Source organism: Natrix helvetica, assembly GCF_964273705.1.
Source record: "Natrix helvetica genome assembly, chromosome: 3".
Taxonomy (NCBI): Eukaryota; Metazoa; Chordata; class Lepidosauria; order Squamata; family Natricidae; genus Natrix; species Natrix helvetica.
In genome coordinates, this window is record NC_138549.1 from 11,161,713 (window position 1) to 11,185,713 (window position 24,001).

A 24,001-nucleotide genomic window follows, 5' to 3' on the forward strand; every position below is an offset into this window, starting at 1 on the left:
AAGATAAAGGGTGTCCCATCGCACATATGTGTAGTCATTTCCAGCTCTAGGGGTGGTGCTCCTCTCCGTTTCAAAGTCGAACAGGCAGCGCTGTCCGAAGACATCTCTGTGGTCATGTGGCTGGCATGACTAAATGCCAAAGAACGCTGTTACCTTCCCACCAAAGGTGGTTCCTATTTTTCTCCTTGCATTTTTACATGCTTTCGAACTGCTAGGTTGGCAGAAGCTGGGACAAGTAACGGGACCTCACTCTGTTACACGGCTCTAGGGGTTCGAACCGCCAAACTGCCAAACTTTCTGATCGACAAGCTCAGCGTCTTAGCCACTGAGCCACCCTTAAAACTTCTGTTTGACATTAATTAGTCTTACAAACAATTATCTCTTAACTTCAGTCCTTCTCTCCTGGCTGCTACAAGTGTGGATGAGATAAATGTTCTAAATAGTATCACTAAGCACCTTTTTAAGTTACATATTAATTATAACTAATAAGGTCAGTGTTTTGTTTTTCATGGTGGCTGAATTCTTTTTTTACTCAACAGGTTATACCAAACATCGGAACTTTACTGCTTTCTGTTATTCCCACACCCATATTTTTGCAAGAAAAGATGTCTCCTTATATCTCCTGGCTTCTTTGCAGTTTGAACATTAGATATTTGGAACTTGAAAAGAGAATTGTCCAGTAATACATCATCATGCTGTTGTGCAAAGACTTAGAACTTTTCATTGTGACTTTCAGAACACACCCCTGGCTGTCTTGAGTGAAGCACAGGTAGTCCTTGACTTGTGACCACAATTGAGCCCCAAATTTCTGTTTCTAAGTGAAACATTTACCGTATTTTTCAGAGTATGAGACGCACCAAGGTTTGGAAGAGGCAAATTAAAAGCTTTTGCACTCTGCAAACCTCCCAAAAATGGTCTGTTTTTTTTCTGAAAAAGGGCATGAATAGCCTTTAGGAGGCTTGTAGAGTTCTCCTCGAGGGGTGGGGGGAATGAACAAAAAATGGCCCATTTTTTGCAAAAACTGGACCATTCTTTGTCAAAAAAAGAGAATGGATAGCCTTTAGGAGGTGCGTCTTATACTCCGAAAAATATGGTAAGTGAATTTTGCCCCATTTTATGGTCTTTCTTGCCACTGTTGTTGAGTGAATCATGGAAGTTGTTAAGTTAGTAACACGGTGGTTAAGTGACTCTGGCTTCCCCATTAACTTTGTTCGTCAAAAGGTCACAAAAGGTGATCACACAAATTGCCATAAATGTGAGTCAATTGCCAAGCATATGAATTTTAATAATATGGCCATTGGGATGTCACAGTGATTGTAAGTATGAAAACCAGTCATAAGTCAGTTTTGACAGTGCCGTAGTAACTTAGAATGCTCACTAAGCAATCCATTGTAAGTTGAGGACTGCCTCTACTGTACAAAAATGCTCCGTAGACCAGGGATCCCCAAACTGTGGGCCACAGCCCACTACCAGCCGTCAGTCTATTCACAACCAGGCCACGTGAAAAGTGTTATAGGTACTTGGAGTCTTACTTGCACAAGCATTGCAGGTACTTGCAGCCCCACTCATGCAAGAAACTGGTTTGCACATACACATATATACTTCTCACACAACACTTGTCAGTGCATTAGAGTTCAGACTGGAAGCGACATGGCAACAGGATCAGCCAATGGGGGCTGTTTACTGATCCTGACAGCAAGGAGCCTGGGTGTGGCTTAGCTTAACTTCTGTACTAAAGCTCTGAGTCTGTGCTGAGCTCTAAACCAGTCTGCTGCTCTGAACTGAAACTGTTCTCTCCTCTGCTTGTGTTTGCTTGTATTTGCTACCACAATGGAAGAACCAGCTTGAGTATTGTATACATGCCTTATGTGTTATTACGTATATAAAGAAGTTATTGAATCCTGCTGAATCAGTCATCCGTGTGTGCTTTCTGGATGTGATTGCTGCAACAAACTCTGACAAAAACCATCCTCTCTTTCTCCCCTACCTCCCCACCCCCTGCTCCTGGCCACCAACCTGGAAAGTTTGGGGAACTCTGCCATAGACCACGCATGGTTTGGTATACTTCAGGCTTAATATTTACCAAGGGAATGGATTTAGAATGCAAAAAGGAATGAAAAATGCTAGCAAAATGGCAATATGTCTCTTTTATGAAGCCGCAGGAGATAGGCCAAAAGAAATAATGCATGTATACATCACACTTACACACATCAACATTTATAAATGTGAAGCGATTTTTTGAAAAGGACTTGATTTCCAATCTGTTCACTCACCCCAATTGTTTGATTGTTATCCATAATGCGACCAATTTTAATACTTGGTGAAAATTTCAGATCGTTGTTATATGATAGCTTGAGTGGGCAAATTAAACTTTTATTCCAGATTTTAAATTTTTCATAAGGTTTAAAGTTATAAAATGTTAATTTGGAAATGAAGGTTCTGAAACATTTGGCTGAAAAAGAGCATCAATCACCCAGATGAAGTGTGCACATTTATTCATGAGCCTGACTGATTAGAAGCCTCTCACTCTTTTTTCTCCTCCTAATTTATGACTTGCAGAAACTCTGCTAAAAATCTAGTAACAGAAAATGAAACATGAGATTTCATCAAGATATTCCTCTGTGGCCATTAAAATGATAAAATATTACTAATCAATATTTATCCCGACAGGAAATTCAACAAGGCATGGAACATGATAATTCTTATACTTTCCCTCCCCCACCCCCAATCCCAGTTTCTATCCCATTATATCATAGTTCCAGGTAAGTGTTAACTCCTTCTGAATTTCTTTGCACATCTTTATGTTAAGAATTGCATGACATTCGCAGATCTATGGTTTTATATAAGAGATACCTACTTATTTTTAGTAGATTTGTTTGTAGATGTGTGGATGTGTATGGATGTGGGTCAGAGGTGGTATTCAGCAGGTTCTGATGAGTTCTGGAGAACTGGTAGCGGAAATTTTGAGCAGTTCGGAGAACGTTAAATACCACCACTGATTGGCCCCACCCCCATCTATTCTCTCCTTCCCGAGTCCCAGATGATCGGGAGGAAATGGGGATCTTACAGTATCCTTTCCCTGCCATGCCCACCAAGCCATGCTCACAGAAAAAGTAGGGAAAAAATTGAATCCGACCACTGATGTGGGTGGGTGTTTGTGAAGGTGTGTGTTTGTGGATGTGTAAAATGAACAGCTGTCCCCAAAAATCAGTTTTCTTTGAAGCTTTTAAAATATTCACAATCTGTGGCTAACATGATTTGAGCACATCTCTAAATTCTCTTCAATTCCTAATTTCCTTGCAATATTCTGGCAGTTAATACATATGTTTGAAGCATTCAAATCTTTTCTTAGAAGAACATGCTGAAGCTGTTCGCATAGCTTCCTGTACATTCTATTCTTGTAGGACATTTTTTTTTTTTAAAGTGCAAAAAGGAAACAGGAAAATCATAAGTTTAAAATGCAATTTTGTTGAAAAAGCCGTAGTGGTGGTGCTTGGCAGGTAAGAAGATATTTAGTGCCAGATACAAAGTCTGCTTTATATTGAAATTCTTATAATACCCTTTCGAACATGCTGTACTGTGAGTCCCCATGGCATTAAATCCTATTAAACATGGATCAACAGAAAAAGTGTAACAAGGTTAAATTGTGTTCCTGGAAGAGCCCAAATATGTTCATTCAGAAATAATTATGTACTTTGTAATCAGGTCAACAGCTGCAGTTTATTTACCCATCTAAGGTTAAATCAGGTTGAAATCCTCAGCAGCTTTTAGAGAGAATTGCAAAGCTGCAAGCATCGTGTAACTTGTGCTATTGTACAGAATGACAAGTACAAATTAAGCAAGCCAGCGTTTATACAAAAACAAAATTACACACCGTCAAATAACATTTATTTGTTTGTTTGTTTATTTGTTTGTTTTGTTTGTTTAGATAGTTAGTCAGTCAGTCAGTCAGTTAGTTAGACATGTCAATCCAATTTTTATGCCTGCCCATCTATCTCAGAAACTATGGATAGACAGCAACCAAAAACAGAATGGAAAAGAAACACAACATCATCGAGGACCTTGGAGGTCTTCCAGTCCAATTCCCTGTTTAAGGAGATCCTAAACCATTCCAGACTAGTAGCTATCCAGTCTCTTCTTAAAAAACTCCAGTGATGGATCATCCACAATTTCTGAAGGCAAGTCATTCCACTGGTTAATTGTTATCGTTGTTGGGAAATTTCTCCTTAGTTCTAGATTGCTTCTCTTGTTGATTAGTTCCCATTCATTATTTCTTGTAGTGCCTTCTGGTGCTTTGGAAAAGAGCAGTTTTGATAAAGCTAACTCCAACAAAACTTGGATCAAAGCTCAAACTATCCCACAGATGTCCTCATTATAGAATTCCCAACTGAGATTGTGACCCCAATGTCTGGGGAAAGAGCCAGATTTCCATTGCCTTGAGAAAAGCTAATAGAGTAAGGTGATGAAAATTCTCAGTCCTCCAGATAGAATTGCCTGGAAGTTGGGTCACAGTGATTGGACATGTTTTTTGATTGGTTTTAGATGTTTCGTTGCTTATCCAAGCACCTTCTTCAGTCTAAACAAGTAGTTTAGAGGAATCTGAGTAGGCAGACGGTTATTGGAAAAGGATAGAATAGAAGAATAGAATAGAATAGGATAGGATAGGATAGGATAGGATAGGATAGGATAGGATAGGATTACAGAATTACTGAAGACGTTTCCGTGGTCATGTGGTTATCGTGATTATATGCCAAGGTGCATGGAACGCTGTTACCTTCCCATCAAAGGTAATCTCTATTTTTCTACTTGCATTTTTTACGTGCTTTCGAAGTGCTAGGTTGGCAGAAGCTGGGAAAGCAACGGGAGCTCACTCTGTTACGTAGTGCTAGGGATTCAAACTGCCAAACTGCTGACCTTTCTGATTGACAAGCTCAGCATCTTAGCCACTGAGCCACTGTGCCCCTTCATCAGGAATACATGTAGGGAATTGTCATGAAGTACTAACCTAAGGCACTGCTAGAACAAATATGCAAATTTGTTACTTAAGAAGCCATTTTTAATAAAGAAACATCTTCAGCATGCTAGTTTCTCTTCCAAATTCATCTGAGAACAGCTGACTGTTCTTTCAGAACCTGGCATTTTTTTTGATGAGTTATCTTAGTTATTGCAACACCGTCTTTCCTGATCGGTTGTCATTGTTGCCTTGTTTGTTTCATTTTACTTGAAAGCCAAACCTATTTAGCAGTCTTTTATTGCACAGTATTTATTATTTCCTGATTTTTAGTTCAGGGGAGCCTACGATGGTCAACCTCTCCATTTCTTTCCAAGCCATTTCTTCATAAAATATAGGCATAGGCGGTGTGGCAATGGGATTTTCCTTTCAGTTGGATTATATTTAACTCTATAGTAGTGTTTCAATCATTGTGAAGTACTTATTGTAGGCTTCAGGCGATATTTACGTTCAGGATTATTCTGTATATTTCTACCCGATCGCTCTATCAAATTTCTCAAGGGGACACTTAGCAACTTTATGCTACAACACAGATGGAGAGGCAGAATCCATGTGGGTCATGATCTTTTCAATCTGTTCCCATGCAGGAATTCTGGACACGTATGCTATTTCCTTATCTCTTGGCTAGTTTTAGGAGACCCTTTCCCTTGTCTTCGGCACTCTAACATTCTGTGCAACAGCTTGTAGAACATGTCGGACATGAAGAGACTCAGTTTGACTATTTGCATCTATGCAGCCTGTAGTTAATCCTGTGCCAACTTCAAGATGTTGACAGAATCTTAGTTTTATAGCCCTACATATTTAACCAATGCCTAGAATGGTGTTATGCATACATGAGCCTCCCACCGGTGTGACTGTGCCCAGACTCATAAAACATTTCAAGTCGTGTCATCTGAAACAGTTATTTTTTTTTATCTCCCCAGACTTTTAACCCTAAATTTAATCTCTGCTTTTTAAAAAATTTGATAGCTCTTAATGTTTGTTGGTTATCCCCTCCCTTAGATTTAGGGTTAATTTTGACTCTTTTATGGAACAGGATTGTATAAGTGTGATTATTTTTAGTGTTTTATTATTTTTTCTTCTGTATAACTTTACATTGTTCACTTTTGGTACTTATGCTTTTGGTTCACTCTGCACTGGACTTCCTTTTGATTCGTTTAGTCTTTCTTTCTTTCTTTCTTTCTTTCTTTCTTTCTTTCTTTCTTTCTTTCTTTCCTTCCTTCCCTCCTTCCTTCCTTCCTGAAGGTGTTTTGTTTATGAATAGGATGGTCTGGCTTTCTTAATGGATATAAAATATCCATCTCTAAAGACTTTAGGCTTCTGCTTGAGGCTGTTTTCCTGTAGCAGGAAAACTGGGGCTGTTTTCTGCCTTTAGGAATATGTTTTTCCCCTTTTCCTTTAGGGGAAATATACTATTCTGTCTCTTTTAATATTCCCCAAAACATTTCATTCTTGGGGGAGGGGGATTGATTTTCCCACAAAATGTACTCCTGTCAAATGAGGTCCATGATTTTACTAATCCCCAGAAGAGCTGAACTATTTCAACTTGCTTTTTCTAACTCTGGGACTGCAAAGAGAGAAGGAGAGAAGAATACTTCATTTTAACGACTTCATTTTAGGATTTATGCTGGTTTTGTCCTGACTCATCACTCAAAATTATTTATAAAGATCACACCCAGCTCTCAATCTGCCTTTCCTGTATCTGACTCCAAACTGACAGAGGCCTGGAGCTTCCCTCTGCACTCATCCACAATGAATTTCTATATATTTTTATAGCTGCAAACCCACCTTCCACTTCAGAGTAAACCTCAATTACTTATATGGCTCTCAGAACGAATGTTTGAGCATTTGCTTTCTTACTGAAAGAGGCATAATAAAAGGCTGAACACTGTTCTGAACTCAAGATTAAAAATGTATGGAGGGAATAATGGTTATGGCTTGAGTCACATTCACACTTCAATGGAATGGGAAGCTTGGAGGCTGATCTGAAATGCCAGACCCATCATCTTCATGCTGGCATGGCAAATATGAGGACCCAACAGTACTTCTCTTTTTCTGTAGACTGTGGGTGGAGTCATAGACTCTTAATCATTACACTTAGGTGATATCCTGAGAATATCTGGCCACCTCATCAGATTGGATAGTGTAGGTATTTTCCAAGACCCTTCAATGCAATCCAGTGGGATCTAGGAAGAATGTTTTTGGCAAACAGGCAAGCCCCCAAATCTTTTTGTCTTGAAGGCTAAATAAAACCCCTTGCCTGCTGGAGAACCAGAGGCTGTGTCCCACTTGCACCTACCTTAGGAATGATTTGATTTTGATTTTATTAAATTTATAAACCGCTCCCTCTCCCCGAAGGGACTCGGGGCGGTGTACAGATAAAAGTTAAAATATCATATACATAGACAAACATCAAACCCCATAAAAACGAATTACATAAAATCTGTACAACAATAATAAAATTAAAACAACATTAAAATCTATCCCAGAGATTTAAAATACCGGCCAGGAGGATTAAAGAATAAAACTATAATTGGGCCAGGCCAGCTAGTTGGAACAGGTGGGTCTTGAGTTTCTTGCGGAAGGAGCGGAGGTCAGTGGTGATTCTAATATCGGCGGGGAGGGCATTCCAGAGGTTTGGGCCCATCACAGAGAAGGACCTACTCCTGGGCGCCGCCCGCTGGCATTGCTTAGTGGATGGCACCCGGAGGAGTCCCTCCCTGTGAGAGCGAATTGGTCGCAGGGATGTATGGGGTAGAATGCGATCCCGCAGGTAACTAGGTCCTGTGCCATGGAGCGCTTTAAAGATGGTAATCAACACCTTGAAACGCACCCAAAAAACCACAGGTAGCCAGTGCAGCTCGTGCAGGAGAGTTGTTATATGGGAGTACCTAGTACTCCCCGTGATTGCCCGCGCGGCCGCATTCTGGACCAGCTGCAGTCTTCGGGTGCATCTCAAGGGGAGCCCCATGTAGAGAATGAATATTTTTCAGCCTTGCCCCTGTAATGTAACCTTAACTTTTTCTCCCCAAACATTAGATGAATAGGCTGAAGCCGTCCTTTATTTATTCAGTGCTTCTGCCTTTATGTTGACATCTTCCAAGGGCAGCATCCAAGGCTCATAAAAACTGTATGGTTTTGTCAACAGATTCCTTGGCAGGCAGAAAGATATTGGGAAGTGAGGCATTAGAGGAAGGTGGGTGATAAGCAAGGCTTTTTGAGAGACGCCAAGTCAAGGATAGATGGAAAGATTTCAGTTCAGCAATGATGAAAGTCTGAGAAACGAGGAACAAAAAGGGTGTACAGACAAGTCATTGGGACAAGATTAAGGATAAAGATAGTGGAAATAATCCATGCTCTAGAACAGGGCTCTCCAACTTTGGCAACTGTATGACTTGTGTACTTCAACTCCCAGAATTCCTCAATCAACCATGCTGGCTGAAGAATTGTGGAAGTTGAAGTCCACACGTCACAAAGTTGGCAAAGTTGGAGATCCGTGTTCTAGAGCCTAGATTATTTCCACCATCTGTTTTCTCGATCTTATCCCACCACTTTGCCTGGAAATCCTTTTCCTTGTTTCTTAGACTTTCATCACTGCTGAACTGAAATCGTTCTACCCATCCTTGACTGAGCCTCGGCTCTAGAACAATTTGTCTCAACATCGACAGCTTGAAGATGTGTGAACATCAGCTCCCAGAATTCCCCAACCCAGCAGAATTTTAGGAATTGAAGTCCACATGCCTTCAAGCTGCCATGTTAAGTAACACCACTCTAGAACCCACACAGACAGCGCATAAGAAAACGTGCTTCCAAATGTATAAATTCACCTTGCATTTTCTAAATCTGAAATGATGGGAAACCTGTCTCAAGTTATTCTTAAAGTTTCTAATAAAAACATGGAAATTATCAGTGGCATACCACGGGGGGGGGGGGGGGGAATAACTCTTTCTCATGAAATAGTGTTGACAGTGGAAATTCCTTATTTTTAAAAATGACACCTGTGTAGAAGCTTAGTAACTCATCAGGTAATTAGGCAGATGGTATATAAGAAGCTTGCCTTTTTTTCTTAAATTATGTCCTTATTCATTCAAGAATTCATTTACAGTCTTATTTCTAAGAATCTTTTCTTGGAAACAAATTAAAGGGAAAGGTTATAATGGCTGAGATAGCACTATAAATAATGTCACAGAGATGATATAGTTGCATTGATTTAAAGAAATGGATAGTATTCAACATGGAAAAAAATACTTGGGGGAAACAATAAGTACAATGAAAGTATATTATCAAACAAAAAGATAGAAATAAAAAGGCAATTTGGACTCAGATATGAAAAACAGTCAGACTTCAACTCAAAATGATCATTCATATTGATTTACAGCCATTCTAAGCAATAAATAGAAATAATGATCCTGTTTGCAAAAGTGTATCAGTGTTTTCTCTTTTCCTATTCTGTAATAAAAAGCCAATTTTCATTGGCCTGATTATGGTTTCCAAATATATATATATATGTATATATGGAGGAGTATGTATGTATGTATGTATGTATGTATGTATGTATGTATGTATGTATGTGTATATATATATATATATATATATATATATATATATATATATATATATATATATATATATATATATATATATATATATATATATATATATATATATATATATATATATATATATATATATATATATATTGTGTGTGTGTGTGTGTGTATTTGTGTTGCAACCCCTGGTATGCCAGGTAGCTTGAGATAGATCTATACTAATCTCCCTTTATTTATTTATCAGCACAAATACAATACACACACACACATACACACACAATTAACTGATCCCTCGGTAGTAGCTCACTAATATGCTCTAGTTATAGGCAGGGGATGATATGCCTTTAATTACATACCAAATGGTTTACAATAATAAAACTGTATTTTTTTTTCAGGGATTTATGTTTGCATACCTGATTTTTGGAAGTTTCAGTCTTTGAAAACCACAAAACTAAATTATAGCATAAAAACTACTGTGATGTTTGGGAAATCTTAAATGATCATCATTCCCTTTCACAAATTTTCTTCCAAACCATCCATGAAATCAAATGAAACCAAAACAGCTGGATGGAAGGATTATTATTTCATTTCCCTGATCGAATATTGCAAACAATCCTGCTCGACTAATCTACTTTGTCTTTTATTATGAACTTCTGTGCTAGAATTAGAAAGCAAATTTCACAACAAAAATGGGTATGTCCTATAAGCTCTCAATGGACTGGTCCACCTTCAGAGGTTCAGAATTATTCAAAATTAGCCTGTAATTACTGGCATTAAGTGAAGATTTCTACCTTCAGACATAATGTTTGTTAATTTCAAATCATCCCTTCATCTGAACAGCTTTGAATGACTTTACTCTCCACCCCTCAGCCAAGATTGAAAAGAGAAAATTTGAAAGATGGCTGATAATAATGATAGATAGATAGATAGATAGATAGATAGATAGATAGATAGATAGATAGAGATAGATAGATAGATAGATAGATAGATAGATAGATAGATAGATAATGATATATTGATGGATGGATGGATGGATGGATGGATGGATGGGTGGGTAGGTAGGTAGGTAGGTAGGTAGGTAGGTAGGTAGGTAGGTAGGTAGGAAGATAGGTAGATAGAATGATAGAATGATAGATTGGATGGATGGATGGATGGATGGATGGATGGATGGATAGACAGACAAATGTGATAGATCAATGGATGGATAGATAGATAGATAGATTGATTGATAGATAGATGATAATGATAGATAGATAGATAGATAGATGGATGGATGGATGGATGGATGATAATGATAGATAGATAGATAGATAGATAGATAGATAGATAGATGATAGATAGATAGATAGATAGATAGATAGATAGATAGATAGATGATATATTTATAATTGGATGGATGGATAGATAGACAGACAGACAGACAGACAGACAGACAGACAGATATAATGATAGATGGATGGATGGATGGATGGATGACAGACAGACTGACTGACAGACAGACAGACAGACAGACATCCTGTTAACTCTGCTTTCTTAATTAAAAGTACTGATTAACATTGAATCACATTGAAAAATATTTTTCTAAAAATGTAGTTCAGACAGACAGATAAACAGAGAGACTATCAAAGAGACAGACAATATCTAATAGTAATTAAAGTTTGCAGCTGAAGTGTTAGCAAAGAGCTCTTCTAATCCAAGTTCAAGGTCTGCTGAAAACCTCCGTCTCAAGCCAGACCTTTTGACCCAAGGACCACCCACAGCTGTGTGAAACACATTTTCTTGGTGCATCATCCCTTGCCACTTCAAATGGACCTATGACAAGCACCATCCTAGTTCACATTCCTCTTCCCCTTTGCTTTTTCCACCGGTAAATGAGAAAGATGTTCTAACCCTTCCTGATGCTAAGAATTTTGTCCATCCATCCATCCATCCATGCATTCATCCTTCCATTGATGAATCCATGCATGCCTGCATCCATCCATCCACCTTATATGTCGCCCAACTCACAAACTGATTCTGAAAGGTTCATATAGCTTTTTTCTTTACACATTGGACACAGCTGTGGAGCACATTCCAGAATAGGGGGGGGGGGCAATCACCTTTTCTCCATATAGCTGACACTTGGCAAAAGGGATGTTCCTGCAGAGCAGGTACTTAAATCTAGCTCATGGGGCCAGCCTGAAAACAGCAATTTACCAGCCCATGGTGCCCCTGGCAGCCAAAATGGAGTGTGGGAATGTGCATAGCCATTACACACCCCATTTTTGCCCTGGATGGCCTCCTTCAGCACTCTGCCAGCCAAAATGGGGCACAGAGACCATGCAATCCCCCCGTGCCCTGTTTTGGCTGGCATGGTGCTACAAGAGGCAATCCAGGCCAAAAACAGGATGCAGGAGAAATGTGCGAGCCCCCCTTATGCCCCATTTTCGCAGGGTGCTACAGGAGGTGTCCGTCCCATCATCCCAGCACCACTGGCTGGCCCATGGAGGAGAACTCCAATGCTGATCCGGCCCTCGAAGCAATCCAGTTTAGCACCCCTGCTACTGAGATATGCCAAATGAAATGGGGCATGGAATGTGCCCCGGTTCAAATCCTTTACCCAGGCTCCAAAGCTAGTGCCATACAAACTAAAAGTCACTTCTGAACAATACTGGGAAGAGGTAGTACTCAGCCATAAGAAAACATCTGGAGAACCAGTAGCAGAAATTTTGAGTAGTTCAGAATTGTTGCTTTCCAGCCTCCCAGCTGATCTTCTTTTGTTGTCCTGAACAGGAGAACGGAGCTGGAAAGCAGGTTAGTGGGGTGAGGAGAGAATGGAGATTTTGGAGTAATCTTCCCCTGCCACGCCCACCAAGCCATGCCTACAGAACCAGTAGTAAAAAAAAATTGATTCCCACCACTGATCCAGGGGAATCAGACATATAGGCCAAAAGATTGGGTCTCTGTTGTTCAAATCTTAATTCGTTGTTCCAAAAGGTAGTTTGAAAACATTAGTTTGAACCAGCAATTTTCTTTTTCTTTCAGGTGTTCCCCATTTCTATTGTTTATGTAGCTCAGATCCTGGGAAATGAACCGAGCTCATTGATAAACACCACGAAAGCTTATTTCAAGTAGATTAAACATTATGTTCTTTCCGCAACTGAAAACATTACAAAATTTGAAAATAGTTTCTGTCAGGCTAATTCCCATCTAATGACATTCCTGTCATAGGCTGGATATATGGCTGTGCTGAAATATTTATCGTAATGTACTTTATTTATAAAATAAATAAGGATTAGACACCCATACAAAAGAGTAATTGTGCTTGCTTTTATTTACAAATTCTATTTTAGATTCACCAACAAGGAAAAGGATGAAGAAGCAGTAATTATATTATATTCAAGGACTGAAGTAAAACCAAGAAAGATTGTAAAAATTCTCTCTTCAGTACCTATAAAAGGTAAAGGTTTCCCTTGCACGTATGTGCTAGTTGTTCCCGACTCTAGGGGGCAGTGCTCATCTCCGTTTCAAAGCCGAAGAGCCAGTGCTGTTGGAAGATGTCTCTGTGGTCATGTGGCTGGCATGACTAGATGCTGAAGGTACAAGGAATGCTGTTACCTTCTCACCAAAGGTGGTCCCTATTTTTCTACTTGCATTTTTACATGCTTTCAAACTGCTAGGTTGGCAGAAGCTGGGACAAGTAACAGGAGCTCATTCCATTACCTGGCGCTACAGATTTGAGAAGCAACCTAGAACTAAGAACTAACTTCCTTAACTCCAGAGGGTCAACGTCATTGCCCAGAGGATCATTGGTTGCCCACTCCCCTCTTTGGAAGAGCTTTATAGCTTCCACTGCCTTAAGAAAGTTCAAAACATTCTTAAAGATCCATCTCATTCAGGGCATCCTTTTTTTTTGAACTATTACCATCTGGCAGACGGTACAGGATAATTAAAAACAAGGACAAATAGGCTGAAAAACAGCTTCTGTCCCAGGGCAGTAACTATATTGAATTCTACTATTTAGTGCAATATTAATGAAATATCAGGGGTTTTCAATTCAATTGCATAGATTGTGAAGGATGTGTGTTTGTGTTTTATTTTTATAGTTATGATATACCCTGAAGATGCATTTAATTTAGTTGTATGAGATGCAAAGACAATAAAGTAAACTAACTAGCAGTGGGAACAATTAGCCAGTAGAATGGCTTTCCTTTGGAAGTTGTGGGAGTTTTTAACAAGAGCTTGGACAACCATTTGTTTGAAGCAGTATAGTGTTCCCTGCTTAAGCAAGGGGTTGGACAAGGTCCCATTGAACTCTCTTATTCTGTTAAGTAGTGGCTAGATGGTGATGGAGAAAAGCTATCTATGGGATCTCTAACAGCTGACATCGATTTGATGTCACATAATTAATCAGAAGAAGAGAAGACTCACTGGAGAAAAGCCTGATGCTGGGAAAGATTGAGGGCAAGAGAAGAAGGGGACCACAGAGGATGAAGTGGCTGGATGTAGTCACTGAAGCAGTCGGTGTGAGCTTAGATGGACTCCAGAGGATGGAAGAGGACAGGAAGGCCTGGAAGTACATCGTCCATGGGATCGCGATGGATCGGACACGACTTCACAATTAACAACAACAAATTAATCAGTCAAGATACTGATTGGTTAAGCCAACCCTTCAAGAATCTCTCTCACCCCCTCCCCACTTTAAAAAGGCAAACACAAAGCACATGTTGTATACAGCAAAGCAACAGCTTGAAGCATTTTTATTTATAGAAAAGACTTTGGCTTCATAAATCTTATCCTGGGGTGCGTGTTGACCATGGAATAGTCTTCCTGTTAAGGAGGCATTTTGTAACTTGCCATGGCCAAACCTTCTTGCCAGACAGGTTTTTTTAAAAAAAGACTTCCACCACATTTCTCAAAACTGCAAATGGATCCCCAGATGGTCCTTCCTTCTAGGATAAGTCAGAAAAAAAGAAATATGTGAATTCTACGGAAGCGGGGAAGGAAAAATATATATATTTCCTATTTTTTTATCGTAATATTACAGGGGAAAAGGAACGTTTTATTCTTTGTTTATAACTGGAAATTATAACTTGTGTTATTAAAGCTTATTGTGTACCCTGAATGGGAGATTTGGGTTTGGCAAAAACGATTATCTTAAGAGGATGTAAATAAAGGAAGGTTTAGAGTTGTTCCATAGGCTGTTGAATTGAGATCTCTTTTGAGATGGTGAAAGATAAACATTAATCAATAATAACAGAGCATTATTGAATTTTAACGGCACAGACATTACATAGCGTTCCATTGGATCTAAGTGCATGTAATGTTTGAACATAGCTTAGTTGATATTTGTATACTTAAACCAGCACACAATGCTCCAGGTACTGGTGGAAGCAAAGGGAATTTATATCCATTCAATGCAAGCTGTTTTCAAGGTTTATAGTAGTCAAGACACATTTTAAGTTGAGAGAAAATGCAAGTGATTCCTGGGGTATAATGTAGCTGTAGCACAGGAGAAGGTGGATTCCATTTTCTTCTCCTTGCTTCAGTGTCTTTATTGATACAACCACAGAGAGAGAGAAAGACCTAAACACACACACACACACACAGAGAGACACACACACACACACACCTCTTTGCTCTATCAAAAGACCAAAGAACTTGGGTCTTCTGGAAACATTTCTAAGCAAAGAGATAAGCAGTCATACAAAGTCAGGGACAGAAAACTCTTGAAACAGAATTGGCGCCAGTACTAAAACGTGACACAATGGGATCCTTTGAATCTTGCAACCCTGATGCTATCCCACCTCAAACAGATCTGGTTGTGTTTGAAGGAATGCAAACATCCACAGTTGTTCAGCCAGAAACAGCAAGGAAGAAAAATGTGCAAAACTACAAGTGCCTCTTGTCTGTGGTCTCACGTCAAGAACTTTAAAAAAAGTCTACCAAACATAGTGGCATGTTCTTGGAGACATTTTCAAGAAGATAATGAAATAGAACTGAATCGTCCTGAGGTTTCCTTTGCTTTCAAGCCTCTTACTGACCCCGGGAATGCCTGAAGCAAACTTACAACACGTAATTCTGCATGTTTACTTGAAAGAATGAAGTTTCCTGGTAAACCCTTTTTTTTCCTATCCAGATTTTTTTTTTCAGAAGGTGAAATAGACTCATAGATTTATACCAGTGATGTCAAGATATCCAAGCCTTTGGGCCATCCTAGCCTACTGATCTTGCAAAAGAATATAGAATAGAACAATAACATTGGATGGGAACTTGGAAGTCTTCTAGTCCAACCCCCTGCTTAGGCAGGGAATTTCTACTTAGAGGTAGTTCTAGCTTGCTTCTCTCCTTGACTAGTTTCCACCCATTGCTTCCTGTCCTGTCCTCAGGGGCTTTGGAGAATAGTTGGACTCCCTCTTCTTTGTGGCAGCCTCTGAGATATTGGAAGACTGCTATCATGTCTCCCCTAGTCCCTCTTTTCATCAAATTAGTTAAAACCGATTCCAGCAACCATTTTTTTATTTGTTTTAGCCTCCAGTCCCCTAGTATCTTTGTTTAGGGAACTGGAGGCTAAAACATATGAAGAACGGTTGCAGGAACTGGGTATGTCTAATGAAAAGAAGGACTAGGGGAGACATGACAGCAGTTTTCCGATATCTCAGGGGCTGAGATATAAAGTCACTTTCTATTATATTTTTAATGGAAAATCTGGTGTTTTTTTTAAATGCAACTGCACAAACCCATCCTAGAAGATTTTAACTTCATGACGGTCATTCTGTAGAATCACCAACACGCTTATAAATGCTTGGATGCTCCCCCAATTTGAAAATAATAATAATAATAATGAATACCTGCAAAACTTTTCAATAAAAGAAGTCAAACAGTATTTTTAAAAAATCAGCTTCACGGCTTCCCTGTCTTGAAATGGATCCGTGTATCATTATATGCATGAACAAATTGCTCAAAGAAGACTCTTCGCTTGCCTAGCTTGGCAAAGGAGCTGATTTTTCCCCCCCACAGACTCGCATGGGGCTATTCTACTCGGCTCAATGAAATAAGCCATCTTTTTTTCCTGTTTTCCAAATGGAGCAACTCATCAAACCGGAACAGCTCACGTAATAGCTAGGATCATTTATACATTTTTTTTAATTAAAAAAAGAAATCTCACTGTCTACTTTTCATGGTCCTTTTCCAATAAGCAAGGAATGAGTTAATCTCCCATCCATGATCTTTCCTTAGCCTATTCTGCACAAGCAAACAGCATCTTGAGAGTTAAGCCACAAGTTACAAGCTATGTGCACCTTACATTAGAGGGAATGCATTGTAGTCATAAGTTTGGTATGGAAACCTGGAGGACTGGGTTATAATAGTGAAAATAAGGTAAAGGTTCCTCTTGCACGTATGTGCTAGTTGTTCCTGACTCTAGGGAGCGGTGCTCATCCCCGTTTCAAAGCCAAAGAGCCAGCGCTGTCCAAAGACATCTCCGTGGTCATGTGGCCGGCATGACTAAATGCTGAAGGCACACAGAACGCTGTTACCTTCCCACCAAAGGTGGTTCCTATTTTTCTACTTGCATTTTTTCCTACTTTCGAATTGCTGAGTTGGCAGAAGCTGGGACAAGTAACGGGAGCTCACTCCATTATGCAGTGCTAGGGATTCAAATCACTGAATTGCCAATCTTTCTGGGTGACAAGCTCAGTGTCTTAGCCACTGAGTCATCACATCCCTAATAGGGAAAATAAGCAACCCATAAATGACTTAAATTTCTTAGCCTAGTTTCCATTAAAATGAAGACAATGAAAGTTGAAGGAAACTTTTCCATAACTTTGTCCCACTACTATGCTGCTTTGATTACCTTTTTTTTCTCCCTCTTTCTATTTATATTAAATTCTGTTTGTTGGTTTTAAAATATTCATTAAGTTTCTTCAAAATGGTTATGTACTCTGTTTCTTTGAAATGCATGTGCTCTGTGTGAAGAAAGACAAATGAAGTGACACAGATTTTCTTTTTCTCTTTGTAGTCATTTGGGAGAGTGCAATAAAAGTTATAAAAAAACATTAATCAGTTCTCAGTGAGTTGAGCATCACTGGATTTCAGGGGAATCTTTTCACTTGAATGTTATGAGAAACATGAAAAATCCTAAAGTCATTTAAAAGTAGTTAAATTTCAAATTATTAGAAACTTCACTAGGAAATTTAGAAAATATGCTTCAACACTTCCAAAGCTTAACATTGGATAGGAAGGAAGGAAGGAAGGAAGGAAGGAAGGAAGGAAGGAAGGAAGGAAAAAAAAGGAAGGGAGAGAGAGAGAGAGGGAGAGAGAGAAAGGAAGGAAGGAAGGAGGAAGGAAGGAAAGAAGGAGGAAGGAAGGAAGGAAAAAGAAGGAAGGGAGAGAGAGGGGGAGAGAGAAAAAGGAAGGAAGGAAGGAGGAAGGAAGGAAGAAAGGAAAAAGAAGGAAGGGAGAGAGAGAGGTGGAGAGAGGAAGGAAGGAAGGAAAAAGAAGGAAGGGAGAGAGAGAGCAAAAGGAAGGAAGGAAGGAAGGAAGGAAGGAAGAAGGAAGGAAGGAAGAAAAAGAAGGAAGGAAGGAAAAAGAAATAAAGAAGGAAGGAAGGAAAAGAAGAAAGGAAGGGAAAGAAGGAAGGGAGAGAGAAAGAAAAAAGAAAGAAAGAAAAAAAGAAAGAGAAAGAAAGAAAGAAAGAAAGAAAGAAAGAAAGAAAGAAAGAAAGAAAGAAAAGTAGGAAATAAGGAGGAAAGGGAGCGAGAGAGAAGTCAAGAAAGAAAGAAAGAAGAAAATGAGTAAAAAGAATGAAGGAAGAAAAAAGAAGGAAGGAAAGAAGGAAGGAGAAGAAGGGAAGAAGGAAGGAAGGGAGGAAGGAAGGGAGCATTTGAGCCCTATGGCTATAGACATAATGGTGAAACAAATTCAATGCACCTGAAATGTCATAATTCTAAATAAAATATTTCAGGCTATCAATGCTCATTTAAACACCTGAATAAACCCCACTGACAACTGAGTCAGGGTTTGGTTAGCCGTATGACAGGTGCTAGAAACATTTCAGCTAAAAAGTACATACATCAGCAAATCCTAAAGGCACGGCTTAAAATTCCTTTATTTCTAGCAACTTAAAATATTGTTCCCGCTATGCTTGGCTTGTTTTCCTTTTGATATTAGATCTAGTCAAGAACCTTTAAGTCTCCTGACTTTTAACAGATGAGATTGCATGTCAGTATTCACTGAAGCAAACAGGTTTCAATATGCTTAAGTTTGATCGAATCAACTGGTTGGAATCTGACAAACAGAAGTGCTTTCTAACTTTAATTTGAAATTCAAGCCATCCCACGAGTAGAATGAATAGAAGAGCATTAAAATGAATAGTCAAAAAAGAAATAAGATTTTCAACTCTGTTAAGTGTTATCAGGAAAAAGGGGAAAATATTCTTTTTGGGGAAAAAAATGTTTCGAACTAAAAAAAATAAAAATGTTACCAGTCCAAATGGAAACTTTTTAGGCAAATATATATGAAACTCTATACCAGCATATTTATTCAGAAGCTGTTAATGGAGCTTTAATTCCAGCCTTTTGGGAATACATAATTTGTATTAAAGTGTCTGGAACTAATAGCTCAAGTGGGGCTATTCAAAACTGTAACCTTGTTTTTTTTCCCTTCTGTTTTAAATGACCTTCATTTTGTTTTATCTTATTTCTAAATCCATTTGGGTAAATCAATCCATCAATAAAATAAATTGGATACAAAAATAATGGGCTTTCCCCCACGTAATTCTTATAAAACAAACAGCTTTGCATAGTTTACCTATCACACACTTTTAAATCAGTAACTTTGGACTACTAATAGGGAATTTTCCATTTTGTATAAATATCATGAGCGCCTAGACGTATGAATATCCATATACAATAGCAGTCCAACTTACATAAAAGTTTTGCTTATTTTAGTTCTTTAAATTTAGAGTAGGAGCCTAGATGAGAGGATCATTAGTTTCAAAGCTGTAACTAATTAATAATATTATTGGGTTCTTTGTAAGAAAGCTTGGGAGACAAGATGTTAATAACTTTCTGGAAAAAAATAGTGTATAAACACAAAGACAAAAATTAAGAATGCTCACTTGTTTTGATACAACAAATCTCTAAATAATGTTGGTGACAATTTAAGATAATTAAAGTATGTGCATAAAGATAACTAAAGTATGTGCTTAAGTAAGGAAAGCCAAGTGTAATCTTACAATGTTGACTTTTGGGGGCATGGAATCCTATGATTGCATCGGTTTACAACATGATATTTACCCCTCTACACAAAAGTCCAAGACTCACACCTAAGAAACTGGTTCAGGGTGGGGGGGAGTATTGCATAAGTACTAACATACACTATTAAAGCAGAACTCTGTTGAGGATTTATTTTAGACAGGGCACATCAACTTATGACGAAAAAAGTTCGACCACGGAGTGCTTTCTCACTAGAAGCCCAGTTCTCTTGCAACCTTAAGAAACAGAGACAAATTTAGAAATTCCAAAAGAGAATTAAGGCATCGGTGAGCAATCAGATCTATTCTTCTCAAAGTTTGAATTTTGAAATGTTGTAAACCTCATGCCAGTGGGAAGGATTGAAACGGGACTTCACTGTCCCTTGGAGCGATTTAAAACACAGCTTCAGTTCTGCGTAACGGCTGCCTCTACCTATCAGTTTGGTGGTCAATCCGCTACGGAATTAACCTGGAAAGTTGTTTTAAACCCACGGGACAGCAACTGGACACAACGTTGCTTAGCATCTGCTCAGACAGCGTGCTTGCAAAACCCAACTACACCACTGTACTCTTGGTGTGCGCGAACGAGTGGCTTCCCCACCGGATCGGCGGGCGACCGTGCGATTCTTCCCCAGCGACAAAAAGGCTCCGAAGTTTGGTCGATGCCAAGACCTTCTTTGCGCAGTTGACTCCAAAGTCAACGTCAAGGGAAGGAACCGGCAGGCAGGTGGAGGGGGGCGCGCTTCTCACCCGGTGCCAGAAAAAACGACCGGCTTAACCGACGACACGAACCCCAAATCCCAGGGTCCCTGGTTTCCTAAAAGGCGACCCACCACCCATCTTCGCGCCAAGTCCCGGGTCAAGCTGTCCCCCAAATTGGCCGAGCTAACGAGTGTTTTCTCCCCATAACTGAGCAAAATAGGGCAGGGCAAAGCAAGGCAGGGAGCGTGGCTGGGGAGCTGCGCGATGTTGGGCTTTCCTTGGCCGGCCAGGGGCGCTCCAGTGCGGCCGGGCAACCCTCGCTCGCTCGCTCGTTCGCTTGGGTAGCTTACCTTTGCGCGGCGCCTTCACCTGTTGCCCGGCCGCCTCCATCGGCGAAGGGCAGCGGCTCCCCCTTGACTTCGCGCAGCACCAGCGCCTTCTCCTCCGGGCGGGGGAACTCAGCGAAGTCGCCCCCGCTGCTTCCTCCTCCTCCACCTGGCCTTTCGTCCAGAGACTCGACGTAGAAGATGGTGCGAGGGGCCGGCGGGGGGCCTTGCGGTTCGGCCAGCCCAAGGAGCCGGATGGCCGGCAGCGACGTCCCGTTGTGGGGCAGGGGAGAGACGGCGCAGGGCGGCGGGCAGGCGGCGGCTGAGGACTGCGAGGGCGAGGCGGAGGAGGCTTTCTTCCAGAAGGCGCCTCCTCCTCCTCCGCTTCGCTCCTGGCTCTTCAGCAGCCGGCTCTGGCTCGGGCCCCAGTGCTCGAAGCTGCCGTCCGGTTGCAAACAGCCGCCCGCGGGCGCCGCCGGGTGACTGAACAGTTTCCAGCGGAGGCGCAAGATGTGCTTCACGTCAAAGTCCTTCCTGCTCGAGTTCGACATCCTGCAGCGGCGGAGGCGAGGCTGGCGTTGGCTTCTCCGGCAGCGGAGTCGAGGCGAGCCCGGAGGGGGGCAAGGCGGCTGGCAGGGCCTCCCAGCGCCGGAGAGTCCGCAGCGCCCGAGGCGCAGGAAGCAGCCGGGCTGCCGCCGAGCGACTGAAAGGGGAAGGAAAGCAAGCTACGCGAAGTAGTAGCCCCCCCTCTCCTCCTCCTCCTTCTCCTCGCTTCCCCCCCCCCCCAACCACCACCACTCGGCTCAGCAACGGCGGAGGCTGCAGCTGGAGCGCCCCGTATTTTGCGCTCCGAAGGTGAGGAAGGAGGCGAGGTACCGCGCGGAAAGTTGCCGGGTTTTTAAGCGCAGGGTTAGTAGCCGGGGAAGACGGGAGGGGAGTGGGCGGGCGGGCGGGCGAGAGAGCGAGCGGGGGTCTTTCCTGAGCAAGAGGAGGGGGTGCTAGAGCTCCCTGGCGCCCCCAACCGGGCTGGCTTCTCCGGCGTTGGTCTGGAGCTTTGACTTTCTTTCCAGGCGCTGTCCAGCACCCTGCGAGCATCTCTGGAAGAAATTCTTAATGGGGAAAGGGGAGGCGCTTTTCCAGCAGCCCTTTCCAGCCTCATTAGGATCTCCACTGCCTGCCCCAATTTCCCCTCGTGTTTTCCCCCACCCCGGTTGCAAAGGAAGTCCGGGGAGACCCCACCCAAGTCACTATCCCTCAAAGAACACCGACGCCTGCTTCTCCTGACCTGGGTGCTGAATCAAGATCTTGAAAACTCAGGTAGAGCCCAGGTTCATTTCTCGTCTTCTTCTTCCCTCCTTCACCACAAGGACAGCACTTCGCCCAAGCAAACGCTGAACGAGCCTTTGATCTGGTTGACTCCAGCCAGCATTTTAGGCTGCCCGGAACTCCTGGGCTGAGTGGCCAGGATCTTCCAAGGCAAAGTCTTCTTGTTCAGAACTCTTTATCCCTCAATCCACTTCCTAAAGTGGACGTTGGGAGTTGGAGGGTGAGATAATGAAGCATCCATTCTAGGTCCTTTTCTCTGACTCTGTGCAAAAGTTTCATCAGCTGAGGATCATGCAAACTATCTCCTCCTTTCCGTCATCCCATTTTGATCCAATGTTGTTTAAACAGGAATCAAAAATGAAGCTACATTCCACAGTAATTGTAAGAGAACTCGTGTGTGAATTGCAGAGCTTTTATCCCATCTCATGTAGAGATAAGGTTGCAACATGGCTGCTAACTAAAACCTTCTTTCTCTTGGTTTTACCTCCACATGAATATTTGCCAGGCCACTCAGAAACTGGAACAAAGTTTTATTTCAGGAATAGTTCATCTATCAAAAGTTGAGAAGTCACCTGTAACTGTCTTTAATTCCTGCATTGCCACTTTCAAGCAGTGTTTGTATAGTGCTCATTCCAAAATCCTTAAGGGACGTGGTGGCTCAGTGGCTAAGATGCTGAGTTTGATGATTGGAAAGGTCGGCAGTTTGGCGGTTCGAATTCCTAGTGCTGCGTAATGGAGTGAGCTCCCATTACTTGTCCAAGCTTCTGCCAACCTAACAGTTTGAAAGCATGTAAAAATGCAAGTAGACAAATAGGAATCTCCTTTGGTGGGAAGGTAACAGCGTTCAGTGCCCTTCAGTGTTTAGTCATGTGGGCCATGTGATCACGGAGACGTCTTCAGACAGTGCTGGCTCTTCATCTTTGAAACAGAGATGAGTATCACCCCCTAGAGTCGGGAATGATTAGCAAATATGTGCAAGAGGAACCTTTACCTTTACCTTAATCCCAAAATCAAGGAGGTTGGGCAAGAAGAACTTCCACATATTCCCAGACTGATAGGTTAGATTGAGAAGTTGGGGTAACATCTAAGGAAAAGGGAATAGTAAACCAAAAAACAATACGGTGTATGTGTCAACCTTGGAGCTGGTCTTTGAAGGCGAAGGTATATTACTTGGAACCTTGACATTGTGGGTATGTCAATGCTGATGCACCAAGAACTGGGTTCAACTTGAAGAAAACTTTAATTATTTCTCTGGAGTTCTCACTTTTCCAACTAATAGAAAAATTGTGCTTGCATTCAGGACGGAATTCCACTTTTAGGGGTTTGGAGGATTCATTGGTGTTGTCATCTGTTGACTATCCAGAAGCCAACAGGTTCTTTAGGAATTAGAGGTTCTAAAGGTGACGTTCTAAAATCAATTAATTAGATAGATACTGGGACTTACAGAAAAAGGAAGTTCAACCATTCCAGATCCTTCAGCTTGCTTGGAACCTCATGGATGGCGACAGATGGAAACTTTATGCCCAGCATTCTCCTAACTGCACCTTAGCATCTGCTCAGACAGCGTGCTTGCAAAACCCAACTACACCACTGTACTCTTGGTGTGCGCGAACGAGTGGCTTCCCCACCGGATCGGCGGGCGACCGTGCGATTCTTCCCCAGTGACAAAAAGACTCCGAAGTTCGGTCGATGCCGAGACCTTCTTTGCCCAGTTGACTCCAAAGTCAACGTCAAGGGAAGGAACCGGCAGGTAGGTGGAGGGGGGGGCGCTTCTCACCCGGTGCCAGAAAAAACGACTGGCTTAACCGACGACACAAACCCCAAATCCCAGGGTCCCTGGTTTCCTAAAAGG

General features: G+C 41.3%; 1 protein-coding gene across 1 annotated transcript in view; it reads right to left on the reverse strand.

Annotated features, from left to right (window-relative positions):
* KLHL1 (kelch like family member 1) overlaps positions 1–21,374 on the reverse strand; it is a gene marked incomplete at its 5' end in the record, with an annotated part of 142,617 nt that extends 121,243 nt beyond the window's left edge. The window contains one exon of the mRNA XM_081948659.1: positions 20,848–21,374. Coding sequence (XP_081804785.1) covers positions 20,848–21,374 — 527 coding nt within the window. The remainder of the gene's footprint in view (positions 1–20,847) is intronic.
* Positions 21,375–24,001: the final 2,627 nt, after the last annotated feature.